This window comes from Globicephala melas, chromosome 2, assembly GCF_963455315.2.
Source record: "Globicephala melas chromosome 2, mGloMel1.2, whole genome shotgun sequence".
Lineage (NCBI taxonomy): Eukaryota > Metazoa > Chordata > Mammalia > Artiodactyla > Delphinidae > Globicephala > Globicephala melas.
The window spans coordinates 57,951,746-57,972,406 of record NC_083315.2 but is presented as its reverse complement, the minus strand read 5'-3'; the positions used below and the strand labels follow the sequence as shown (position 1 = coordinate 57,972,406).

Sequence of the window (20,661 nt, the reverse complement as noted above, 5' to 3'; positions counted from 1 at the left end):
ACATTTGAAAGTAATTAAAGTTGGACTTTTCTGCACCACCGTTTATTAAAACCCCTTTAGATGGATTAAAGATTTAAATGTAATGAAAAAAACACAAAAGTACTAGACAAAAATGTATGTGACTCTTCCTATAACCTTGGGACGAGGGTGGGCTTTCCAAGTGCACAACAAAGATAGATTCCAGATGGGAAAGACCAATGGATTTGACCACATAAAAATGCAATGGCTGATTATTATTTATGACAGACAAAGGGGTTGATACCTTTAAAACAAATATATTAAGAACTCAAATAAGAAAATGATGAATGCTAACAGAAAAATGAGCTAGAAAGAAGAAAAAAACATGATTAAAAACACGTGGAGAAATTGTAGTCTTGTTAGTTATATTAGCACACAACTCAGTGGCGTAAGACAACACCCGTCTATTATTTCAGGGTTTCTGTAACTCAGAAGTCTGGGCATGGCTTATCTGGGTTCTCTGCTCTGGGAGGGCCTTACAGGGCTGAAATCAAGGTGATGGCCAGGCTACATTCTCATATGGAGGTTTGACTAGGGAAGGACAAACTTTCAAGCTCCCAGATTGGTGATGAAATTCACTTACTTTCAGCTTCATTTCATGACAGTTTGCTTCTTCAAAGCCAGCCACAGAGAGAGTTTCTGCTGCTTTGAGTCTCTCTCTAACTTCAATGATCCCTTTAAAGGGCTCGCCCAATTAGGTAGGGCCCACCTAGGATAATCTCCCTTTTGATTAACTGATAATCAAGTGATTAGGGATTTTAATTACATCTACAAAATCCTTCACTTTTGCCAGAGTCTCTGGGAGTTACCACCACATTAGTAACTAAAGCATCAGAAATTGTTTTGGGTCTCTCACATTGGCAAAGATTTAAAAAAACAAAACCCCGATAATTCCCAATGGTGGCAAAGTGTGGGAAAACTGGCCTTCTCATAGCCTGTTGGAGGGAGTGTCCAGGGTACAACATTCTGAAAAGGCACAACAATCTGAGATGCAGTTTGGCAAATTTTGACAAAGCCTTAAAATGCTGTCATCACTTTGACCCAGCAAATCCTCTGCTAGAAATTATTCTATGGAAGTACTTACGGATAATGTACATAAAGATTTACTCATGAGGTTGTACAGGGCAGCTTTATTTATAATACCAGAAACTTGGGGGAAAAAAAGGAAAATGAACAAAAGTAAAAGACTGGTTAAATAAATTGTGATAAATCCATATAATGGAAGTGCACTAAATCATACTGTTTTGGAGTTTGGGCTCCAGAGCCAGGCACCCCTGGTCAGAAGGCCTTTACTACTTAGCAGCTCTGTGAAATGGGGGTGTATCTTATCCTCTCTGAGCCTCAGTTACAAAGAGGGAATAATAATAGTATCCACTTTATGGGGTTGTTGTGAGGATTAAGTGGCTCACACGTGTAAATGCTTACCACAGCAGCTAGACCAAGTCAGCACTTCATAATTGTGGAGGGGGCTTCCCCGGTGGCGCAATGGTTAAGAAACCGCCTGCCAATGCAGGGGACACGGGTTTGAGCCCTAGGTCTGGGAAGATCCCACATGCTGCGGAGCAACTAAGCCCGTGTGCCACAGCTACTGAGGCCCGCACGCCTCGAGCCCGTGCTCCTCAACAAGAGAAGCCACTGCAGTGAGAAGCCTGTGCACCGCAACGAAGAGTAGCCCCCGCTCGCCACAACTAGAGAAAGCCCGCACATGGCAACAAAGACCCAACGCAGCCAAAAATAAATAATATAAATAAATTTATTTTTTTAAAAATTGTGGAGGAGGAGGAGGATGGAATATTATGAAATTACCAAACAGTTTATACAAAATAACTTCATTTTTGTTAAAAAGTTAAGTGAAAAACTCAGAAAATGGAATAGAAGGGCATCTCTCAGACTGTTTATTTTCTCTTGAGAAGTGGGGCTATAGAGGATTTCTGTTCTCTTCTTTGTGAGTTTTTACATTTACCAATTGTCCTGCACTATATACTTATGACTTTAGAAAAATATCCTAATTGATATTGTGTTTTTGTTTTTTTTTTTTTTTGGTACGCGGGCCTCTCACTGTTGTGGCCTCTCCTGCCGTGGAGCACAGGGTCCGGACACGCAGGCCCAGCGGCCATGGCTCACGGGCCCAGCTGCTCCGCGGCATGTGGGATCTTCCCGGACCGGGGCACGAACCCGTGTCCCCTGCATCGGCAGGCGGACGCTCAACCACTGCGCCACCAGGGAAGCCCTGATATTGTTTCTAAAGAAAGGGAAAGTGAGCCCCGAAGGATCACGGAAGACTCCAAGAGTGAGGTGGGGATTGAACTGTTCTTGTATGATGGTGGTTCTCAGACTTCTGGAATTCAGGAACCAAGGAAAAAACAATGGGGACATCACACAGGACTGCCAATTCCATGATGCCAAGTGAGGCACTTAAAAAAAAAAACCCACTATCTCCTACCATAATTTCATGTAAGAGGTAACATAGTAACACCAAAAAAGAAAGCCTAGTCTCAGAATCAATGGTCCTTCCCATCGAGCTTTGTGAAAAACTCATTATATTATTCTGGTTTTTCTCATTTGGCTGCAAAATGCCAAAAACTTCTTCTTGGGTTGAAGATTAGGAACCACTGGGGTAGAGTCTTGGCAACGAGGAGGGTGCACCAAGGCAGCAGGCACCTGGCAGCAAAGCCGGGAGGCAGGAATGAACCCGAAATACGGGGACTGTGAAAGGTCTGGCCCCCTGCTTGGCCCCAGTGCTCTCATTATAGTTTCATGGTGTGTATGCTTCAGTGTGGAGACACCCGGGGACCACGTGATGATTTAGTTCTTAGGGACTCCCTAACGGAGTTTGCCTGAAATCCCTTTTTTAAACACTGCAAACACAGCTGTGAATAAGACAGATATAATCCTTGCTCTTTCTCGTGGAGGCAGGGACTCTAGGACAAGTGTTTTTCATTAAATCTATGAGCTCAGAGATGGTATCAGTTTCTTCTCCGGCATCCTCCATGGGCCTGGCAGAGGACGGCAGGCTCCGCAAAGAGCTACTGAACCACAAAGTTTTCAGTGACCTGAAAACGGCCGGTCAAGGGCATTAGAGGGAATGACAGCCATCCAGTGGGACTTGAATTGGTATCTCTCAGACACCTGGGGGCTCTTCTGCATCAGCAAAAGTTCCAGTGTCCGTTTCTGTCTATGGGTATATTAGAAAGATATGCATGTTTTATTAAACTTGGAATAAGACTTCAATATTTATGTATAAATCTCAAGCTTCACTTCAGTATTATGAAGGCTGGTGAGATGCAAGGCTAATCTGATAATGGAGGCAAACTCCTTTGCCATTAATCCCGTGAGTCATACATGCCTCCTCTAAGAACCTGAAATATGAATATTTTAGCACAGGTAAAATATCAAGGGAGTAAAACCTCACTAATTAGGGTAAACTGGGAGGTCAGAGTGCCTTCTAGAGGATGTTAAACTCAAGGTCACCTTATTATATAGTACATACATTATCTATATATACACGTTATGTTAAACATCAACAAAATTGACAGTCGATGAGTCATTGCCAAATAGCGGTCCCACCTTAGTTGCTTTTACATAGAGATAAGGAGCCCAAGACTTTAGAACTTTATTAGTGTGCCTATAGATGCAGCCAATGTCTGAAAATATAGTTTTGGAAAATAACCTTGTTTGCTGGGCTGTGGATACCATCAATTTGCCTAGTACACCTTTTTCTCACAGACAATTATAATGGCTGTCTTTACTTCTGCTAGAATCCTTAACAGAAATTCTCAGGCTCTAAACTGAAAATTGCAGAGTCATCCAACTTGTAATAGTCACCCTTAGGGAGAGTTTCCCTACTTTCCCTAGCGGGAATTACCTCGATCATGGCTATACCTCTGATTAGCAAGATCTCCTTTTGTGAAGTTTTTGTCCCTTTCTTTTTCTTGAGGGAAAAACACATTTCTTGAGCACTTACTATGGGCCTCTAGAATGAGAGTCATGGCGGGCAAGGACAATGTCTATTTTATATCTCCGGAGCCTAGAAGGGCTGTTGAATTCGTGGTGTTCAGGGATGCCTTCTGGGTACTCTATCTATAGGTGGTACCCAGCCTCCACCATGGCCTCCAGTGATCCCTGCCTCCTGTTCTAGTCACCCTGGCACAGTCCTCTGCCACAATGTAACAGGGTTGGTTAGTGTGACCAGCAGAATATGGCAGTCATGATGGTATGTCACCATTGAGTTTAGGTTATAAAAGACTGCAGCTTATGTTTTGGTATCTCTGTCTCCATCTTAATCTCTGATCACTGCCTTTGGGAGAAGCCATATGGATAGGTCCCTGTGGTGAGGAACTGAAGCCTCCTGCCAACAGCCACATGAGTGAGCTTAGAGGCAAGTCCTCTGATCCCATTTAAGTCTACTGAGACTGCATCCCTGGCCAATAGTTTGAATGCAATCTTGTGAGAGATTCTAAGCTAGAACCGCCCGGCTAAAGCACTCAATTTCTAGTACTCTGAAACTGTGTGAGATAAAAAACATTGTTTCAAGCTGCTAAATTTGGGAGGTAATTTGTTACACAGCAATAGATAACTAATAACTAATTGATAATAATAAATAACAAAAAATCCCACACATTTCTCAACAAAACTCTATGAAAGAGGCATTAACAGCACTCTTTACCAATGAAGACACAAAGGATCAGTGAAATTAAAGAATTTGTCCAAGACATCTCAGCTAAAAGTGGGAAAAAATGGATACAAATCCAGGCGAGACACCCGCTATCTCTCAGAGAACAAAAAGTCACATTTCTCTTGCCCAAATAATCTTACCCTTAAAGTCTGTCACTTTGTTATCATTTGCGATTTCAACATCTGGTAATAATAAGAGCAGTGATTATTAAAAATATACCAAAAGAAGCAGTTTGCATAACCCATAAATGTTCGAGGTTTCACGGTCATGACTTTCAAATAGAGAAATGACAACACATGGGAAGGAACAGATACGTTGAAAGGAGAATCTGAAAGTGGCACAGTTAAAATAATTTGCAGGTAATTTTAGCACCAAGAAAAAAGTCCTGTTGCCAGACACTGCTAAAAAGGGCGGTCCATTTCCATGTGCTGTATTTAGAAAGGCAGTATGTCATTGCAGAATAATTGTTGGGAACACGGGTGAGCCTTGAAACTGTGAAGCAGGTTTTAAGAGCATAGACCTGGGCTTCCCTGGTGGCGCAGTGGTTGAGAGTCTGCCTGCCGATGCAGGAGACACGGGTTCGTGCCTTGGTCCGGAAAAATCCCACATGCCCCGGAGCGGCTGGGCCCATGAGTCATGGCCGCTGAGCCTGTGCGTCCGGAACCTGTGCTTCACAACGGGAGAGGCCACAACAATGAGAGGCCCTAGTACTGCTAAAAAAAAAAAAAAAAAGAATATGAAGTTTGTTTTTTTTTTAAATCTAAATGTATTTATTTTTGGCTGCGTTGGGTCTTCGTTGCTGCGTGCAGGCTTTCTCTAGCTGCGGCGAGCGGGGGCTACTCTTCCTTGTGGTGCGCGGGCTTCTCATTACGGTGGCTTCTCTTGCTGCGGAGTACGGGCTCTAGGTGCGCGGGCTTCAGTAGTTGTGGCACGTGGGCTTAGTAGTTGTGGCTCGCGGGCTTTAAATCGCAGGCTCAGTAGTTGTGGTGCAGAGACTTAGTTGCTCTGCGACATGTGGGATCTTCCCGGACCAGGGCTCGAACCCGTGTGCCCTGCATGCAGGCAGATTCTTAACCACTACACCATTAGGGAAGTCCTGAAGTTTCTTTTGGAAGTGATGAAAATATTCTAAAATTGACTGTGGCTTGTATGCTGAAAATAATTTATTTATATACATGAAATGGGTGAATTGTATGGCACATAATTATATCTCAATAAAGGTGTTGTTAAAATTAAACAAAAAGAGCAAATGCCAGAAAGATGAGGAAGAGGGAGAGATGGCCTGGAGAGGCAGGCCAGGCAGTCTGAGAAGGCTTCATAGCAAGTAAGCTCATTTGTTCATTCACAAAGTATGTACTGAGTCCTGACACGCACCAGATATTGTTCTAGGGGCAAGGGATACAACAGGGAATAGAACAAAGTCCTTGCTCTGAAAAATAAAACATAATTAGTAGATGGAGAAAATGGAGAAAGAACTACCTGGTGGTGGTCAGAAAATGTCTCTCCCAGGAGGCAGTACTTAAGCTGAGACCTGAATGAAAAGTGGGAGCAAATTGAGCAGAAGGTCTAGAGGAAAGGCATTCCAAACAGAGGGAACAGCAAGTGCAAAGTCCTCAAGGCAGGAGTATGCTCATGTGTTTGAGGAAGAGTAGAGAGACAGAGTACCTGAAATGGAAGGAGAGAGAGGAAATAAATAGGAGAGCCAAGCAGGGGCCAGATCAGGGAGGGATTTGCAACCATGGCAAGAGCTTTGGAGTTTCTCCCCAGCAGGATGGAAGGGTTTGAATGGGGTGGTGTAATGTGATTTACGTTTTAAGAGGATCACTAATTGTTCTGAGTATAGTCTGTGAAGGCAAGAGCAGAGACTCAGAGACTAGTTAGGAGGCTGCTTCAATAACCCCAGGGAGAGATGACAGTGGCTAGACTAGAGTGGAAGCAGAAGGCTAGAGCCAACAGGATTTGCTGGTGGATTGAATGTAGGATGTGGGTCAGATTACAAAATGAAATGTTTCAGTTTATGTTTGCATCAATATCCTGTTTGTAAATTGTATCAGCAGAGGGTTCAGTCTGGTGACCTGCTGTATGTGTGTGTGGATGTGTTTTAATCAACTTTACTGAGGTGAAATTCACATATAATGAAATTCACCAATTTTAAATATACAGTTTGTTGAGTTTTAATAAATGTCCATAATCATTGATATATATACCACAATCATGATACAGAACACTTTCATCTCCATAGAAAGTTTCCTCGTGCGCATTTGCCGTCAATCTCCACCCTCCATTCCAGCTCCTGGAAACCACTGATCAGCTTTTTGTCCCTTTAGTTTTGCCTTTTACAGACTGTCATATAAATGGAATCGTACGTCTTTTGTGTTTGGCTTCTGTCACTTAGCATGCTTTTGATATTCATTCATGTTGTGTGTATCAGTGGTATGTACCCTTTTTATTGTTTTACAATGGAATACAATGGATCATGCTTAGCTTGGACTGCCATAACAAAATGCCACAGATGAGGGGCTCAAACAACAGAAATATATTTTCTCACAGTTCTGGAAGTCCAAGATCAGGGTGCCAGCATGGTAGGGTTCTGGTAATCCCGGCTTGCAGACACTGCCTTCTCTCTCTGTCCTCAAATGTGGGAGAGAGGAAGGGTGCAGTAATCCCATCACCGGGTCCCCACCCTCATGACCTCCTCTGAACCTCATTATCTCCCAAAGTCCCCATCTTCAAATACTACCAAATTGGGGGTTAGGGCTTCAATACATAAATTTGGAGGGAATACATTCAGTCCATAGCACAATGGAATACAATAGACCACGATTTGTTAATTCATTCACCAGTTAATAGGCATTTGGGTCATTTCCAGTTTGGGGCTATGATAATAAGCTGTTGCAAACATTCGAGTACAATTTCAATCTAGGCCCTGAGCTAAAAATCACAATAAAACCTTATCACTGCTAAACCGTCAAACTGCTATGTAGTAGCACAAGTTCAGCTTCTATTTCTGAGCAAAAAAATCACAGAACTGATAAGAGTCCATGAGAGTGAATGAATTTCACTGCTGACACTGAGACAATGAAAAATGATAGATTCAAAATATTTTCAAGGAAATAGCTGCTGACAAATAATACAATGAATAACTACAGGCTTTACACACCTTACATTTTCACAAGTTTTTAAATTTGTCTAAGCCTTTTTCTGCTTCACACATATTTTTGCCACCATTGGCTGTGTAATACATCTTAGCAGATTCCACTTCAGGTTGTACTGATTTGTGTTTTCTCACCTTCTTAGGGAATAGTTTGTTCATTCAGACTATTCACAGAGGGCAATTGGACAGTAACTTCAAACTTAGCATTGACTCCTTGAATAAACAAGACTAACCGGGCATTATTGGTAACATCTGTTAACTCATCAAAAGCCACAGAAAACTACTTGAAATAATTTACCTTGATTTTTAATTGATTATTGATGTTGCTTTTCACGTCCTCATTTCTTCTACCCCCCCCCCCAAATCTAATCATAGTAAACAAGTTAATTTTCTCTGGACACATTTTCTCAGCTGCTGCATCAAGCCCAATTTAATTAAATCACCATCAGTAAAAAGGCTTTCCTTGTTTGGCTAACAAATGAGCCAATCAGAAATTTACTTTGGTTGCAGCTTTGTTTTCAGTCTTTCCATTTGTGAAGAAATTCTGATGTAATGAGCTATTCAGTTTCAAATATCACAGATGATACATTCCAGTTTTAATTTTCTAATTTTTCTGATGGTTGTTCTCCTACGGGTCGACAATAATGTGGTTTAGTCTGTGAATGTTGACATATACTGTATTCTTTTAGCATGGCAATAGAGTTATTGCATAATAAACACAGTGCTTTTCCGCTTATTCAATAACAGAATAATTCACATTCCATTGCATTGTTGTTCAGGCCTACATATCTTCCCAGCTTCTCCTTCTGCCCCATTCTGCTTCTCTCATCCTTTACAGAGGTGTGAATCTTAAGGGCATCCCCCCAGTAGTCATCAGGTACTTTAAACTTGTCTCAGAGCCTGCTTCCAATAGAAACAGGAGTATGGGAGCGGTCTGAGAAAGCAGGTGATGAGATAGGGATTTGGAGCTGTATTACTCTTTGCTAGACCAGCACTGAGGACCCCCTCACTGCCAGTAGCTGGAGTACAGATAGCCCTTCATGTAAAGTGGTGGTTCAATTGTTACAGCTTTCACTGGTGGTGAATTGGGATGCTTTGCCTGTGGAAGGGAATATGCTAGGCATTTGAGAGATACAGGGAAATAGTAACTACAAGACAATGGCATTGGGTGACAATTACTAAGCTCCACTGATGCCCTAGAGAAAAATATAAAAGACTAGGAGTGATTAACAGGCAATTGAAAACCATGTGTAAAAGTCAGAGGGCCTCCTTGGCAGCATACAAGGAAGCAACATTTACGGGTCTAAAGGAATCCCGTCATTTTTCCATTCAGTTCATCAGTATTGTCCCTGCAGAAACCAGACTAAACCTAGAGGATGACAGTGGACTAGCCCAAACTCACCCAAGTAGGAGCCCTATTGCAGCCACCACACCAGTTTGGGTATCTTGGCTAGAGCAAATGAACACAGCCTCAGGTATATTTTATGTGGATATCGATTTGGTGAATAAGTCCTTTCCTATCCCTATGAGGAAAGTGGATCAGACACAGTATGCATTCATATGGAACATCAACATTATACATTTAGAGTACATTTATAGTTTTGCTCCAGAGCTATGTTAACTTTCAACTTCTGTAGTAAGACAGACTGAAGAGATCAAGACCATTTAGACATCCTGCAAAACATCACATCCTGATCTGTTACAACAAAGACATCATATTAACTCAGTCAGATGGACAAAAAGGTGGCTAGCATATTAGAGGCCTTGGTCTGACACATGTACTCCAGAGGGTGGGAGATAAATTCTATAAGGGCGCAGAGGCCGATAGCATCAGTAAGATGTTTAGGGGTCCAGAGTCAGGGGAATGCCACATAACCCATCCAAAGAAAGAGATAAATTATTGTACCTCCTACCATGAATAAGGGAGCATAACGCCTGGTAGTCCGCTTTGGGTTCTTGGCATGGTATATTTCACACCTGGACATATTGCTCTGGCCCATAAACCAGGTGACACAAAAGGCTGCCAGCTTTAATGCAGCTCAGGGCAGGAAAAGGTTATACAGCAGGTCCAGGCTGTAGTCCCAGCAGTCCTGCTATTAGGCCATTTATGTTTCCATAGCTGGTATTAGTGCTATCAGTTGTAGAAGAGATGCTGTGTGAAGTTTATGGCAACCTCCACTGGGAATCACAAAATAGGCCCTTGCCCCTGGAGCAAGGCCATGCCACCTACAGCAGAGATTTATGTGCCTTTTGCAAAAAGGAAGCTGGTGTAACCACACCAAGTAACCATATGTCAGAAACCACCCATCATAAGCTGGGTTCTATCAAACCCACCAAGTCATAATATCAGGTAGGCAGCAACAGTCTGTCCTAGGATGGAAGTGGTACATCTGGAATTGAGCACAAGTAGGACCAGAGAGCATGACCAAGTTGCCTGAGCAGGCAGCCCACACCCCATGTTATACCAGCACCCATCCTCAGTTCACACTTACTGCTCTGTGTAGGATCCCTCACAACCAGCAGACAAGAGGAAGAAAATCCTGTATATGGTTTATGGAGAGTTGACCCAGTATGTGAGTTCAAACTGAAAATGGATGTCAGTTGCATTGTAGCCCCACTCCGGGGTGACCTTGAAAATAGTGGTGAAGGAAACTCTTCTTAGTGGGCTGAGCTTCAGGAGGTGCACCTGGTCATCCACATTGTGTGGACAGAGAGGTGCCCCAAGGTTAGAATATATAGGAGTTCAGGGGCGGTGATGAATGGCCTACATGGCTTAGTAGGGGCCTGGAAGAAGAAAGATTGGAGGATTAGGGTCAAAGAGGTCTGGGATAGAGACACAAGGATGGATGGGTGTGTGAACGTTGGCACCAAGTATGAAAGTATTTGTATCACATGTTAACACCCACCAGCAAGCATTCACCATGAAAGAGGCACTAAATAACCAAGAAGACAAAAAATCACTTGGCCAGATGACCTCAGCCAGCCTCTGCCGTCAGCCACCCAGTGCTGGCACTAAGGGTACATGAATGAAGTGGCCACAGTGACAGCAAGAGAGGCTAGTGTGAACCTAGTAGCATGGGCTCCCACTTAAGAAGGCTGTTCTAGCTACTGCTGCTGCTGAATGAGCCAGCAATATGGTACCATTCCTCCAGGACACCGACTGGCCATGTGGTGACATGTTGACTACATTGAACCCCTTCCACCCTGGAAGAACCATGATTCATCCAGATAGGAATTAACACATATTCAGGGTACTGTTTACCTTTCCTGCCCCCAAGACCTTAGCCAGCACCACTATCTGAGAGCTTATCGAGTATTTGATTCACCAGCATGGGATCCTACGTAACATCATGTCAAACCCGGGACCTAATTTATTGCAGTGGAGGTGCAGGAATGAGTCTGTGATGACAGGAGTCACTGATCCAGTCACACACTCTACCACCCCAAAGCTGCTGGCCTGATAGGGTATCAGAATGACCTCCTGAAGGCCCACTTGAAGCACCAGCTTGGAGGCAATACTTTATGAGGATGGGGTTCATCCTCCGGGATGCCATGTGCATCTTGAATCAAAGACCTTTATATGGTGCTGTGTCCCCAGCAGGAAGAATACATGGATCCAGGAACCAAAGGGTGGAAGCAGGAGGGGCCTACTTTACCATCACTCTCAGTGAGCACTTGAGGAGATTGGGCTTCCAGACCTCACAGCTCCGGGCTCTGCAGGGTTAGAGGTCTTTGACTCCAAACTGGGACTCTTCCACCAAAGGACACGGTAAGAGTCCCACTGAAGTATTTAGCTACAGACGCCACCTGGGCATTTTGGGCACCTTGTATGCAGGGACGAAGAGGAGACATCATCTTGGCCAAGAGTGATCCACTTGGGTGCTTCTCAGTACTCTCTTGCCCACTTGTGATGATAAATGGACAAGTACAACAACTCTGGTCTAAGAAGGGCCTGGTGGTCAAGGGCTCAGATCAGCAGATAAACCACTGAGCCCAGAGGAGGTGCCAGCTGACGGTAAGGGGAGCCTAGCATGGCTGACGAGGAAGGAGTGTGGCCCCCCAAGAGAGTTGCAGCAGCTGGGGCTGTAGTTCATCCCACTAACTCTCCTCTTTTAAGTTTTCACCAGGAATCCTGGAGAAACTGCTCCTGAAACTGGCCTGTGAAGAGGAAAGAGGTGAGGTGAGCTGTTTTTCCAAAGAGACTGGAGTAAGTCTTCAGGGCTTGACTGTGGCAACTCCTTCCTCCCTCTCCCCACCCTCTCTTACTCCCTTTTCTCTTTGGACAAACATTTCTACAAACACTCACTAAACATGAACCAGATAATAAAAATCACGGGGTCTTGCCATCAGAGCAGCTCATAACTGAGGGGGAAAAACAGACACCCAAGTATCTACAGGGAAATCCCTCTAAGTTAGACGTTTTCGTACACACATTTCGGTGGTTGTTGACCTGCATGTGAATATAGAACTCCCCCCCACTCCCCGGCGAAGTCCCAAGGGGCGTCCCCTCTGTGCTCATGCGCAGGTCTGGTCAGTTATCATAGACCTGGGCAGTTTTCTGCTTCTTCCTTGGCTCTGTCTCGGCTCTGCCAGGAACCACCCTGTCTCTGTTGGCATCGCGCCTCTGCTGGGCACAGCTGCTGCTGATTCACCGGAGGCTGGGTGGTGCCAAAGCTGCCCAGTGGGAGATGGAGGTGGGGAGGGGGTGGGGAAGCTCCTCTCCTCTTTTGTGTTCTGCTTTGTCATGGGTGGGGAGGCAGGGGAGGAGGTGGCTTTGTGGACCACTTTTTTTTACATCGTTTTTAGTAAAATACCCCTTTCAGTTTTTACTTAAAGCACCCTTCCCTCTTCTTTCCACTTCCATAGGACTATGAGTCCAACTGGGAAACTGGGTTGGGAGGCAAATGCAGTGATATACGGAATACTAAACGGCCCCTCCCACATGCAGACTCACTGAGGGGGTCCCGAGCCCCAGCCCACCACGTGGGCGCAGACATATTCTAAGTGGATGTAACGTATGCTCAATTTATGGTCACAGAACCAGGAGAGTGAAGAAGAGGAAAGGGTTCGTTCATCCTAGAGGGGCGGGGAAAGCCTCACAGAAGAAATGTCATGTGAGCTGAGTGTTAAATGTGGAACAGAGGCCTGCTGAGTGGGGAAGGGAATTCCAGACAGAGGCAAGAGCAAAAGCCAAGCACAGGGCCCTTCGAATGTTTGTTGGCTCAGAGTTCTTGCTCCAGGGAATTTACATTCCCATGCAGGGAGATTAGCAAGAAACACAAATGAATAGAAACGTGCATCCTGTCAGTTGGTGATAAATGCCAAGAAGGAAAGTCAAAGAAGCCGACTGAGAGTGCAGAAGGAGGGGGGCTCTTTTACGTAGGGTGGCCAAGGTCGACCTTTCTGAAAATGTGGCTTTTGAACAGAGACCTGAATGAAGTGAGAAAAAGAGGCACGTGGGTCCCCAGGGGAGAGCATTTCAGGCAGAGGGAACAATGGGAGTGCAAAGGCCAGAGATGGGAGCTGCTTGGTGTGTACAAGGAGCAGCGAGTTCTGTTGCGGCATAGTGACAGAGCGGGCAGTGGCAGAAGAGGGCTTTGAGCAGAGCACACAATCAGTCTGCTGTTTGGAGAGGAGACTTCAGGAGGCACAGGTATAAACAGAAAGACCAGTCAGGAGGTTCCTTCCATGATCCAGGGCAGAGATGATAAGGGCCTGAGGGGAGGTGGTAGTGGTGGAGGAATGAAGACGTGTTGGTGGAAGTTGTTGGATTCTGGACATCTTTTGAAGGTAGAGCCAGTGGGATTTGTTGGTAGACTCGACAAGGATCGAAAGGTAGATGGTTAGAAAATTGTGAAGTGAGACAATTTCTGAGTGTATCACTCCCCTGCTTAAAGTCCAGACTCTTTAGCCAAGTCACTCATTGATTTGTGGATTCATCCAACAAACACTGATTGAATGCCTCCTGTGAGCCAGGCATTGTGCAAGGTGTGAAGACACATTAATAAAAAAAGTAGGATAGACTCTGCCTTTACGGGTCTTACAGTCAGGTGGGTGAGACAGACAAGTAACCAGGCCATTACAACCAATGTGGCAATTGCCGCTATATACAGGTGAAGTACAGGCAGAAATAGGGGCATGTGGAAGAGAGGTCTAATTCAGAGTTACTGGGGGGAGGAAAGTCCAAGCTGAAATGTCAAGAATGAATAAGTATTAAACAGTTGAAGGAGTAAAGGGGAGAGGAAGGGGGAAGAGAGTGGGGAGGCAGAAGGAATAGGGCGTTGGAGGATGTGAAGGAAATTCTGTATGGCCATGGGAGATGGAAAGGGGGTAAAAGAGCAAGGAAGAGATCAGCTCACACAGGGCTTATACATCACGTTAAGGGGTTTGCATTTTATCCTAAAATCAATGGGCAGCCATTGAAGTGTATTATTCAACAGGGGAGTAACATCACCAGTTTGCTCTTTTGAAAGAGCCCTTCGGTTGCAGTGGGAGATGGATTGAAGACTGGAAACTGGGAGAAGAGTAAAGAAGCAACTGCAGCAGTGCAAACACAGAGCGTGGTAGAGAGTCCTGGATGGATTTGGGAGCTGTTCTGGGAGTGGAATCGCTAGAATTTAGTGACTCATAGGATAGGGAAGAAAGGAAGAAACAAGTCAAGTATGACCCCCAGGTTTTTGGCTTGAGCAGCTGGGTGGAGGTGGAAAGCATTCCCTGTGAAAGGGCATACAGGAGGAGAATAAAGTCTGGAAGGGAACGCCCAGTCAGTTGTGGATATGGGGGTCTGAGGTGTTGAGGAACATCCTGAGGAGATGCCCAGTAGGCAGGTGGATAAGCTGATCCAAAGGTCAGAAGAGATTTGGCAGTCAAGAGCACTGAAGGCAGGGTGTGGGTGGGCCTGTCCTGGGATAGGAAGAGTGGGGAGAGAAGAGGGCTAGGGTGGGGCCGCATGTTACTCCCCCATTCACGACCTTTCCCAATCTGCTTCCTTCTACAGGCAGCACACAGCATCCTGCCCCTTGTCCTTGGACCTTCCTGTCATGTTCCTTCCCTGTTTGTGCTGCGGAGGTTACTCCTTCTAGAACCCAGCTCAAATATCACCAATTCCAGGAATCCCTCCTCCCATAATAGTAATGATAGGTTTACTCGTATGTTTCCTCCAGAGTTTGGTGAGGTCAACATTTTATGCATACTTTTATTATATTCCCCTGACCTGGAAAATGTATTTAGCACATTGCAGGGGTTAACATTGATATCCGTGAGCAAATGAACAGGCAGAAGAATGATTAGAGTGAGAGAGGTGAACTTCGTCCAGAGGTCTGGGAAGCCAGGACAGTGACGTCATCAGCTCAGTGGGAAAGTTCAGTCTAACAAGCGTTGCACACTGGGGCTGGCAGACAGTCTGGGCTACGGTCAGCGGCAGTTGGACCGCTTTGCCCGTGCCTTTCTTTAGCCTGGCTTCCCCCTACGTCTCCTAGTTAAAAGCCTCACCTTTGCCCCACTCCCAAGTCCAGCCCCTAACTTTCCGCCGGCCCCATTGGCTGCGCGACCGCCCAGTGGGCAGGCAGAAACCGCGGGCTTGCTCTCCTCGCCGGGGAGTCTGCTCTCGTTCCCGAGTCTCGCGAGCGTTACGGTAACTCGCGGAGGCGGTGCAGTTGGGTACGTTCACGGCTAGTGTGAAGCGAACGGGTGCCGTGACCATGTTCCGAGCGGTGGCTTCTGGGCAGTTCTGGCGGGCGGTGAGTCCGGGAGGGAAGGGTCGAGCCCGGTGACGGTCCAGCCTCGATCTGCTGTCCCTGTGAAGGTCTGGGCGAAGGTCACCGCCACCCGCGGACCTGACTGGCCCTCGCGCTGGCAGGCCCAGCCCGGCCTGGGGCTCGGGCTCAAAGTTCTGGGGCCTGCCCTTGCCTCCTTTCGGGCCGCCAGGTGGGGGTCGAGGTCAGAGGTCAGAGTACTGAACCTGCGCTCCCGCTGCCCTTCCTCTTCCCCGTCTTCTTCCCAGCCCCTCTCCCAGCCTCCAGCACTGACAGGCCGCCAGTTTCTCCACCTTTGACGGGGAGCGAGCAGCTGAGTCCCCGGGGAATCTTTACCCGAGGGAGGAAAATGTCGCCGCCGGCATGTCCTCTTGGAAAAAGTTTAAAACCTGAATTCAGCTTGGAAGGTGACGTTTCTGGAAGAATTAAACATTTTCCCTGGATGCATTGCGGCTCTTCGAATCCACTCACTGTCAAGTGCTGGGGCGAGCGAGGGGCAATGTGGTTTTGGAAACCTGCTCTGCTCTCTGGCTAATGGGGCAGTGCTGCGTTTAGGTGATTGTGCTGACAGCTGTAGCCAATTTTGAAAGGCAGGCGTCTTTTTACTGCAAGCTGACCTGCTTTTAAACCAGCAGATTGCTGGTTAAATAGCTAGGGAACGATATTGGTAGCGGTAAGTTTTTGATGCTTTCATTAGTTACAAATCATGAGTTTACCACATTTTGCTATTGTGAGAAAGACTGATAGAAAATATGTGTTTTCCTAATGCTATGGGACAGTAGTATTTGGAGATTGACCAATTACAAGTCAAGTAACAATTTATATTGTAGATTCTGTAGATATTCTGATGGTTAAGTGACAAGATTGCTAAACTTGGGTCAGAAACTTTCCTGACATTTTGTACTTTTTCTACAGTTTTTCTTGTGCATGCATGTTTTCATACCCACCGCTGGGATTTTCTCCCTGAAACATAGTTGGCAGTATTTCTAGATATCTGTAGGCCCTTTTCTTATGTATTCTTGTTCCCTTAAAAAAAAAAATCCCAACCCTGCCCCCCCCCATACGCTCAAAGTTCAAACCCACATCCTTCAGGTCAGTGTTCAGTCTTCCCCAGAAATTTTCCTCAGATGACTTAGACATAAACAAGTTAAAGTCATGGATTTGGGAAAGTTCCAGGTATCAGAGCCAGATTCTTACCTATACAGTAATTGGAAGATAGTTATGTGGACAGGTTAGAAGTCTGGCATAAGTGAAATAGTTGTGGAGGGGGAATTTAGGACTCAGTTATTTTGTAGCACTAGCAGAAAAAAATGGAATGACTAGCTTAAGTCATTATAAACACTGCCAATATACATAGGCAGTATTTCCAAATCTTTGCTGTGGTTTGCCAAAGACTTTGACCTTGACTTTATTTTCAGAGTTTGAAGTCATGCTTAGAGTAGCTCCTCTAAAGTCATTAAGAACATTTGAGAGATTTGAATTTCAAGGGTATAGGAAAACAGCGGGAACACTTGTAAAATGGATACATAAATACACATACATATTTAACTTTAAAAATTTAGATATTTCAAGCTTACAGAAAAGTTGCAAGAATAGTACAAAGAATTCTCAAAACCCTTTGCTGAGTTTCACCGGCTATTAACAGTTTGGCACATTTGCTTTCTCTCTCCTCATATATACATATTATTTTTCTGATATAATATGTATGTTGCAGACATGCTCTATACTAAATAATTCAGTGTATGTTCTATGAACAAGGAGGTTCATCTTTCATTATCACAGTATAATTGGCAAAATCAGCAAGTTTAACAATGATACAATACGATGATCTGTAGATATTACTCAGGTATTACCAATTGTTACTCATTTGTAGCAGTATTTTTTTATTGTTTTTTAGTTGAAGTATAGTTGATTTACAGTGTGTTAATTTCTGCAGTACAGCAAAGTGATTTATTTATATATATGTGTGTGTGTACACATTCTTTTTTATATTCTTTTCCATTATGGTTTATCTCAGGATACTGAATACAGTTCCCTGTGCTCTACAATAGGACCTTGTTGTTTATCCATTCTCTATGTAATAGTTTGCATCTGTAGCAGTATTTCTTATTCTGGTCTAGGACACTCTGGGATCATGCCTTGCATTTAGTTCTCATGTCTCTTCAGTCTTTGTTAGAAAACTCCTCAGCCTTTCTTTGGCTTTGATGGCATTGACATTTTTGAAGAGTACAGGCCTTCTATTTTGTTGACTGTCCCCCGATTTAGGTTTGTCTGGTGTTTCCTCTGATTAGTTTCAGGTTATGTACTGGCAGGAGTATCACAGAAGTGGTATTGTGTTCTCAGTGCATCATATTAGGAGGCTCATAATGTTGGTTTATCCCATTATTGGTGATGTTAATTACTTGGCTAAAGTGTTCAGCAGGTTTCTCCACTATCAAATTACTACTTATCTGTTAACTAATTTGTGGAGAGATACATTGAAACGATGTAACTCTTCTGTTTCTCATCAGACTTTCACCCATTAGTCTTATCTGTTGATGATTCTTGCCTGAGAAATGAGTACTGTGATGTAAAATAGCGATTTTTCTAATTTCATCATTCCTTCTACTTTTTAAAAAATTAATCAATTTTATTTTATTTTTGGCTGCGTTGGGTCTTCGTTGCTGCACGTGGTCTTTCTCTAGTTGTGGCCAGTGGGGGCTGCTCTTCGTTTTCATGAGCGGGCTTCTCATTGCGGTGGCTTCTCTTGTTGCAGAGCTTGGGCTCTAGGCGTGCGGGCTTCAGTAGTTGTGGCACGTGGGCTAAGTAGTTGTGGCTCGTGGGCTCTAGAGCGCAGGCTCAGTAGTCGTGGCGCACGGGCTTAGTTGCTCCACGGCATGTGGGATCTTCCCAGACAATGGCTCCAACCTGCGTCCCCTGCGTTGGCAGGCGGATTCTTAACCACTGTGCCACCAGAGAAGTCCATTCCTTCTACTTTTATTAGCTTTGTATAATTATAAGAAAGAACATTTTCTTCTTGCTTATTGATGTATTTATTTATGGACTCATGGATCCTTACTTCATTCAGTAGGTTACTTCATCCATTACTACTCTTAAATGTTTTGGTGCTCAAGTTGTCCCAGATTTCTAAAGTGCAAGTCCCTCAGTCTGGCTCCTGTTTACTTATATTTATGATACCGTCAAGTCAAAGTGAGTTATCTGAATCCCCACTCTTGCAATTTAAATAAATTGTTCTGTAGCTAACCATGAGTAAATTCAGGAAGATATGTTTCTACAGAACCACATTTTTAATAATAGATTTATCTATTAAAAGATTAAAAAGATTAAACTGTTAACATCATAATGTGAATATAGCTAACACTATTAAACTGTACATTTAAAAATGATTAAGATGGTAAATTTATTGCAACTAGTGAAAAAAAGATACCTTAAGTGTTAGAATGTCTAACACTATTAAACTGTACATTTAAAAATGGTTAAGACGGTAAATTTATTGCAACTAGTGAAAATAAAAGAGATACCTTAAACTGTTAGAATGTAAGTTAAATGACTCGCATTTGGTATCTAAATTCCATTTTCATTTTGATTTATCTGTGGCCTTGAGCAAAGTCTCTTGGTGAGGGGGGAGTGGTCCTCAATGTTATCTGTTAATGAAAGTGTTTTCCATCTGGGCAACACAATAAGAGGAAAATAGGTAGTTAACATTCTTGCAGGGTTATTGATTTGAATTATTAGTATTATTTTATTCATTTACATTTGAAATTGATTTGTTGACTAAGATACCAAAGAGATGTTTTACATGGAGAGTGAAGCAACACTTTTCAAGGTTATTTGAGTCTTCCTGTTACTATATTCATTGCCAGACAGGAGGCATATCTACCTTGATTCAGAAGCTATGAAACTGGTATGAAGGAACATGACATTTTTCAGAGTCCACGGTCTATCATTGATGAATGAGATTGAACTCTGTAATTCACATGCAAATTTTAATTTCTTTTGAAAGAAGAAAGCCAAGTTTGATGTGGTACTAAAACATTTATTGCATAAGGGGAATTCCGTAAAATTATGCTTCCTGCCAACGTGTCTACTTAAGGGTCTTGTCTGTTTTTAAAGTGAAGTAAATTGACTGTGTTTTTAATAATATAATCAATGTCATATGACATTTCTAGTCATGATTAAAAGCTATCATATTTTATTACTAAGGAGGTTAAAGTACAGAAATGTAATATACGTTTTTAAATTACAAAATATATGTTAAAATAGGGATGGGTAACTTTAATTATATATTTATCTTTTTCAGTAGAAGTTGGAAAGATTTTATAGTTTGTTCCTGCTTTTTAATTTTTGAGTTAAGCAAAACGACCCCCACACCCTTACCATTATTACCCCACTTAGTTTTCAAAGGTGGGGGAGGTAGGTTAAACTTATTCTTACTACTTTAGGTTTTGAGTGGGTTTGTACAGTAGGGAGTTAGAGTCCAACTTTTTTTTTCCTTCTAACACCTGTGGTAGTTTACTACCTGAGCATACAGTTAAAGGCACAGCAGGAGCACCTGAGCAGTGAATCTCCTTTGTTGCTCCTAAAAACACTGAAAAGCAAAAACAGTGTCAAAACTGTTAAGGTTGAATAAGAGAAGGACCAAAATGTGTTCACTGGACTTAGCTATCCCAGGTTGTTGGTGACTTTGAAGAGACTGGATTCAGTGTTGTAGTGGAAGTGAAAGCTGGTTTGCTGTGAGTAAAGGAGAAAGAGTGAGGTGAGGCAGCAGAGTTTATGCTTAAGGACGTTGTTTTCAAGAAGTCTGGCTCTGAAAGGGTGGAGAGAGGATGATGACCCCTTTAATCCTATCTTCAAGAATACTGTCTCATTAAGGCCAGTCAACTTAACAAGGGTATGTGGCAGGTATGCAGAAGAAAACTTCACATTTTACTGATGGGAACTAAGTCTACTTAGTAGTCTAGATAAGTTCTGTAAAAGTATGATGGGGTATTTCTTTAGTGATTTAGCAAGTTTGCGTACTGTCCTTGGTAGATACACATATTAACTGCTTAGATAATTAA

General features: G+C 43.6%; 1 protein-coding gene across 1 annotated transcript in view; it reads left to right on the top strand.

Annotated features, from left to right (window-relative positions):
• Positions 1-15,467: 15,467 nt before the first annotated feature.
• ETFA (electron transfer flavoprotein subunit alpha) overlaps positions 15,468-20,661 on the top strand; it is an 85,513-nt gene continuing 80,319 nt past the window's right edge. Inside the window, exon 1 of the mRNA XM_030874883.2 lies at positions 15,468-15,586. Coding sequence (XP_030730743.1) covers positions 15,548-15,586 — 39 coding nt within the window. The 5' untranslated portion in view covers positions 15,468-15,547. The remainder of the gene's footprint in view (positions 15,587-20,661) is intronic.